Source organism: Elephantulus edwardii, unplaced genomic scaffold, assembly GCF_000299155.1.
Source record: "Elephantulus edwardii isolate Elephantulus edwardi_28Jun2011 unplaced genomic scaffold, EleEdw1.0 scaffold00099, whole genome shotgun sequence".
Lineage (NCBI taxonomy): Eukaryota > Metazoa > Chordata > Mammalia > Macroscelidea > Macroscelididae > Elephantulus > Elephantulus edwardii.
The window spans coordinates 1,728,017-1,734,885 of record NW_006399849.1 but is presented as its reverse complement, the minus strand read 5'-3'; the positions used below and the strand labels follow the sequence as shown (position 1 = coordinate 1,734,885).

Here is a 6,869-nt window from a genome sequence, read left to right as displayed (position 1 = left end):
ATTTTATCATTAAGTTAGCCTTTACCCTAAAATCTTAAAATGCTTCTATTTACATAAGACTTCCAGAATTATCATGGGGGAGATGTGCTCAATGGACATAATTCCTTCTTGAATTTCCCTTGGATAATAAAGTTTCATTTTATTTTAACTACTTGTTTCATTGATAAGATGAAGTTCTGAGAATGTTTTTGTGAGGAGTGAAAATTAAGGTTAAAGTAAAAATAAGGCCCTGCATGTTTGGAAATCCCTCAAGTATTGTGAAAATACTATATATAGTCATTATTCTAGTTTATTTAAATCCAGGTAGAAAAAAAATCCAAGTAAAATTTTCTAATTTATTGTTATACTGTCCAATTTATTCATAATGTGACTCTAGGACAGGTAATTTTAACTTTTTTTCCCCAAAAATAAATCTTTGCTTTATTGTAGAAATGAATCTACATATATTTATTTATTTACAAAGTAAATATTGAAATATCTGCATCCTTAGGTGTTTTAACGTGTGTGTGTGTGTGTGTGTAACAGTCAGCATCCTGATTGAAGAGTTTAAATTATCAAGTCAAATTATATTTTAATGCTTCCTTCACCACTTCATGGCAACAAAGCCTTAGGAAGAGTTCTTGAACTCTATACGTCATTTTTCTCACCTTTAAAATCTGAAGATTAATCATGTCTAATTTTTTAATTATTAAATTTTATTAATTTTAATGAACATTTACAGAGATTTTGGGTTTTCATTCATTTATTGTTGCACTATTTTCTCTACCCTCCTCCCCAGTTTGTTCTTCTTTTAATCATATCCAACTTAAAGATTGTTTGGAGGATAAAAGTTATCTCAATGAAATTACATGAGGTCTTATTAAGAACTTAAATATATTAAGCGTATTAGTAAATATTAATTACTAGTAAATACTTCTGTTGCTTCCTTAATGAGAAGTTTGTTTTAGAAATTAAGTCAATGAGAAAATGATACACTTTCATATTCTTAGAATCATATACTTTAGAAAGTCTTTTATGAAATTTGAATGTTGACTCTAATACAATAAGTAAATTTGTAAATCATATGATAAAATTGAGATATTTTAACAGATACTATTTAGAGGGAAACTTTGAGAGTGAAAGGAATGGTTTGTCAGTAGGCTAAAATCACTCCAGGTTGTATTAAAAACATAGCCTTTATCCTGAATCTGAAGTTAAAATTTGAAGGTAATAGAAGAGGTTAGAATTATTGTATGTTGGGTGGAAGAATGAAAGTCCGCTGTCAGAGACCTCCAAGGTACTGAAGAGCAATGATATCAGTCTGGAGACTCAGGTGCGCCTGATACAGGCCATGGTATCAGAGAGTTGGACAATGACTAGGGATAATAGAAGGAGAATTGATGCCTTTGAGCTGTAGTGTTGGAGAAGAATATTGAATATACCATGGACTGCTAAGAAAACAAACAGGTTCAACCTGGAGAGGGTGAGACCAGGCTGCTCCTTGGAGGCAAGGATTCTGAAGCTTCATCTGACATACTTTGGACTTGTTGCAAGGAGGGAACAGTGCAGGAGAGGAAGACCTTGATGAGATGGATTGCTGGAGTGACTGGAGTAATGGAAGTAGGTGTGTCAGAGACAGTAAGATTGGCACACGATAGAGCAGGGTTTAGAGCTGTTGTACATAGGGTCGCTATGAGTTGCAGGTGACTAAACAGCACATAACAACAAAAATAAGAAGGGCATATTTAAGCTCCAGTTATGTAGTTCATAGCAAGTTGCTCTTCTAACCCAAAGGCCAGAACTCTTTGTCAATTCAAGTCCACTAACAGCTCTGAGAGAGGAAGATAGACAGTCTCTGCCCATGTGATTTACAGCCCTGGAAATCCAAAGAAGGGTCAGCTACGAGTTGACTCACTGGCACTGCGTTTGAGAATTTATACACGGTATTCTTGAGCAAAGACTTTTTTTTTTTTTAATAGGATAAAAATGAAAAAAGTGCAGTCATCTCACTTACTTTGAGCACGTTGACAGGAAGGGCCAGTATTTGGAAAAAAGCATCATACTGGGAAAGTTAGAAGGTCAGCTGAAGCTAGGAAGACCCTCAATGAATGGATTGACACAGTGACTACCACAGTGGACTTGACTATGACCGAGATCATGAGGATCATATAGGAAAGGACAAGCATTCAATCTGTTGTTCATAGAGTCACTATGAGTCATCAGAGACTCTTTGAAATCGAACAGCAACAGTTGGGTGTTTAAAATAAAAGATTCTGAAGGAGTAAATAAATGGTATTAGGTATTAAGTCAGTATTACATATTCAGATTTGTTAGCATGTTTCCTAAGTTTTTTTTTTTATTTTCAACATGTTACAAAGTGGTTATAAAGATGAATATTGAGCCTTTGCCAGTAAAGATTTTTTTTAATCTAGATGAATATTTATTTCTAGAAATATCCAAGTTTAATATTCATGAGGTTGTTCTGAAGATTCACTTAAATACTATATGTTCATATAATAAAACTTGTATCTAGAATGAGATTTTTGTTGTTAGGTACTTTAAAGTTTAATATAATGCAAAGCAATCCTATAAACAAGAATAGAAGTCTTGCCATATAGTGCTCCATCTGTGTCAATCCATCTCATTGAAGGTCTTTGTCTCTTTTGCTCACCTACTTTTTTCAGCTGAAATAGACTCAGGTTAGTATTTTGGTTCTTCTTGTTGTTGATTACCTTCAAGTTGAGCACAACTTATAACAACCCCATAAACAAAAGAACTGAAGCCTCAGTAACTATCAACATTTATCCAGGTTCACAGAGTTTCCAGAGGCATGTTGTTTAGGAAGTGAATGACACTCTTGCTTCCAAATGTTGGTTCTTATGGACTTATTTTAATTTTCTTAAGCTTCAACTTGAATTTGCACATGAGAAATTGATGGTCTATTCCATAGACAGCACCTGGCCTTGTTTTTCTGGTTTTGGTTTTTTGTTTTTTTTTTAATTCATTTTAATGAAAGTTTACAGAGACTTAGGGTTTCCATTCATTCACTGTTGCACTTTTTTCCCCCGCCCACCCCCACCCCACCATTCACTCTTCTTGAAAAGTAAAAAAAAAAAAAACAAACCTCTTTCATTATTATGCAATCCCTCCCCCCAAGTCCACTCCACTGTGCAGTTTTCATTCTGGATTCCGGTCATGGCAATAATACCCAATCATATATCCCTTTTAAACAGCTCTTTCCCTCATCTGTTTCAATGCAGTATACATCATTCATTCCCTCCTTCTCTTCCTTCCCTCAACCCCAATGTCAGTCCCATTTTTCACTCAACATAATGTTTTCCAGGATCATCCATTTTGTATAATATTTCATGAGTTCCTTGTTTTTCATTCCTAGTATTCCATTGTATACCAGAGCTTCTCTATAATAAATCGTTTGTTGATGGTTACTTGGGTTGTTTCCAGCTCTTTGCTTATGTGAACAAAGCCACAATAAACATGGGTGAGGAGCCAGTAAAGATTCTTAAATAGAATCTTAAATAGAAGGAATATATTACTGTTAATTACCAAAGTACTGAAATTTTACTATTTTTGACCTATAAAACATTTCTATTCATGTAGCCTAAGAAAAGTGACGAAGAAAACAGTATCGTTTAGTGAAGTGGTTATGTAGCATAGAATTTGTTTTTAAAATTAGATTTGATCTTTGGGTCTACCATCTTTTATGCAGCAATTTTGAGTAAGATACTTTCTTTTTCTGAGCTAGTTTTCTCATATATAAAATGGAAATAATATCACAACATGGTTGTAAGAATTAAATAATGCCTAAAACTTGCTATCCATAGTACCTGAAACATAGGAAGTACTTGAAATGTTATATAGTATTATGAAATGGAGTCAGTCAAAAAGGAATCACAAGGGAAGACAGGAAGTCTAATAATTTGACTAAATTATCAGAGGCATTCACAAAAGCAATTTAAATCTGACTTCTAAAGACTTAGGCAACCTCTTAGCCAAGTTTTTCTTTGAATAATTTTAAAAAATTAAGTAGCTAAATCATTTGCTCAGTTCTGTCAGAGATGCTTCATTTTCACTACCATTCTGGATACACAGTCGGAAAGATAATCAATTACAAATAGTAATGAATTTTAAGACATTGGAGCTTGGTGTTCTCTTAGGTTTTATTTGAAAAAGACAGCAAAACTCTTGACATATTAATGCTAATTAAAAAAATATTCATAGGATTAACTATCAGAGCAAATTAGATCTGATGGTCATGTATGCAGTTAAATAGGGATATTTCAAATTTATTTGATGACTTAGTTAAACTTCCAGGAAGGGCTCTGATAAACAAGACAATAGACCAGAAAAGAAAAATTTAAGACTGTAGAGTCAGTTAGGGATCAGTAATTTTATTGAGTACCAATAATGTTGATTTCCTTTTCTTAAAGTAAAGTGAATATTAAATGAGAACTTGAAATGTACATTGATTGCTGTTTTTACAAGAACATTTTCTCTTAATTTGTTGCTATTTTGGTGCTGCAGAGTAAAGGAGTTTGGAATTAGTCCATCAGACATTCCCTTCTCACAGGGTAGTGGCAGTCGCCCTGATCTCTCTCCTTCTTACGAGTATGACGACTTTTCTCCTTCGATTACCAGGTCTACTTCATCCTATAGATAAGATATTTATTATAATAGTTTCTTTGGAATGGTGCTTGTATATAAAACATTTCATTTACTTCTTTTGTTCTGAGTCATTTTAGTTTTTCATTTTCATTTCATTTGGCAGGTGGTGGCTGCACTGCATGTCTGCATTTTTTGTACTTTAATATTTGTTATGCTCTATTGGTTTAGTGATAGACTTTGTATTTCCCTTCATATTTTTTAAGGATGATGTCACTTTTGCATATTAATCACTAATAATCACTTAAGGTTATGTTTACCTATATTTGCATAATCTTAAAATTTCTTTATCTTCCGAGAAATAATAAGTATCTTCTTAACCTAGAAAACATACCTTTTATCGAATGTATATAAATATAACAGGTAAACCTTTTTAAAATAACAGAATTTACCACCATATTATATTTAGATATTAGACATATTATTTGTAGCTGTTTTAATCATCTCACTAACAAAATTTATAAAGTTATTAAATTTCTCTTATTTTAACAATGATCTATTTATTAATCATAGTTAATATTTTTCCTGTTGTCTGTTTTCCTTGAAATAATAATTTTACTTGCTTTGCTAATTCTCATCTCTGATTGTGCACCGTAATTATACGTAAAGTAATTGTAAAGTTACAAAAGTAAATTCCAAAAATTAAACAACCAAAAAGATATTACTATATTCATAGATTTCAGGTAAATGTGACCTGTAAAGCTGACATCATCAGTCTTAGTATATTAATTCTATTGACATCATATTGAATAGGCTGATTTTTTATGTCTTATTTCTTAATATCTTTTCCATGACTTTTATGTATTTATAGAGTGAAAGAATTAACTGTGGATCCAACTTCTGCTGGTGATGTTCGTCCAATAATGCACCATCCACCAAATCAGATTGATGACTTGGAGACACAGTGGGGTGTGGGAAGTTCTCCTCAGAGAGATGATCTAAAACTTCTTTGTGAACAAAATGTGAGTGACTTTAGTATAGTTGTGGTTAGTTAATCTTCCTCGTAAGATATCCAAATCAGAAAACCCACCACCACTGACTCTATTCTGGCACATAACAACCTTTTAGGACAGAGTAGGACTTGGACTCGATGGCACATAACAACAACAACAAACAACTAGTTATCCTTCTATTTTTACAATTACTATCTTGTGCAGTATTTGTCCTAATGAGACTGAGTTCTCTTAGCATAATTCTCTAGATGCTGCCATATTAGAGAGTATTTTATGAAATCACATTCTTTAGTGCTGCATTATATTCCACTGTCTAAATGTAGCACAATTTTTAAGAGACTAGTACAACTTTTCAAAAATATATTGACTGCCAGCTACAAGTATACTAAAATACTCCCTCATTATACTAAAATAATACTCTCTCAGTATTGCTTACCTTTTCCAAAAGGATTAAAGCTTCAGTTATACTTTATTTGTAGCCTTAAAATAAAGTTAACTAGCAATTTAATGTCACATATATGCATCTTTAGTTTTTCACTAAAAAAATTTGTGGGATCAGAATGCAGAGATGTTTTATGTGTATCTTTTTAAAGAAATTAAATTGTGAATTATCAAGGAAGTCATGAAAACTATTAAGCAAAGTGTGTAGTGTAGTCATAAAACTACAGTTTCATTAAATGCTTTATTAAAATGTGTAAGTTAATCTTCCTACTGCCAATAAGAGAGCTCTGTAAGAAGTTGTGCTACATTCCCAAAGGCTTGGTGTTTGAATCCCCCAGTTACTTTGTGGGAGAAGTTCAGGCATTCTACTCTTGTGCTATTTATTAACTGCCTTTGAAAACCCATTGGAGGGTCAGCTATGAGTCGGTTCCAACTTCACAGCACCCAACAATAACTACATGAAATTATGCATTTTGGGCCAGTTAAAATAATGCTTTAAAAGCAGATCCCAAAATTTCATCAGTAGTAGACAGCTTTTCCTACTTGGTGTAAAATATGGCCATTTCATCTTTTTTTTCCCCCTCTTCCTGGATTTCTTTCTGATCCTATTGTTGAAATGGTATATGTTGAATAGATTTAGTCTTAAGTTTAGCATCTAAGGTTATAATGTCAAATATGAATATATTTTTCTTGGATAAATAATTGAAACCTCAAAGTTATGATACACATTAGGCCTTTAGGTGTGGGTCTCCCAGTTTTGAAACATATTTTACTAAGAGGAACCTCTGTTCACCTAGTGGTAAGAAGCCACAGTGC

At 32.8% G+C, this 6,869-nt stretch overlaps 1 protein-coding gene across 3 annotated transcripts in view; it reads left to right on the top strand.

The window, feature by feature from the left end:
* The window catches only part of KIF2A (kinesin heavy chain member 2A), a 123,915-nt gene that overhangs the window by 100,741 nt on the left and 16,305 nt on the right, over positions 1-6,869 (top strand). For 2 of the 3 annotated variants that reach the window (XM_006891508.1, XM_006891509.1), the window contains exon 17: positions 5,471-5,621. In XM_006891508.1, coding sequence (XP_006891570.1) covers positions 5,471-5,621 — 151 coding nt within the window. Of the gene's footprint in view, positions 1-4,521; positions 4,636-5,470; positions 5,622-6,869 lie in introns of all 3 variants that reach the window. The other variant, XM_006891507.1, reaches the window with a different exon arrangement.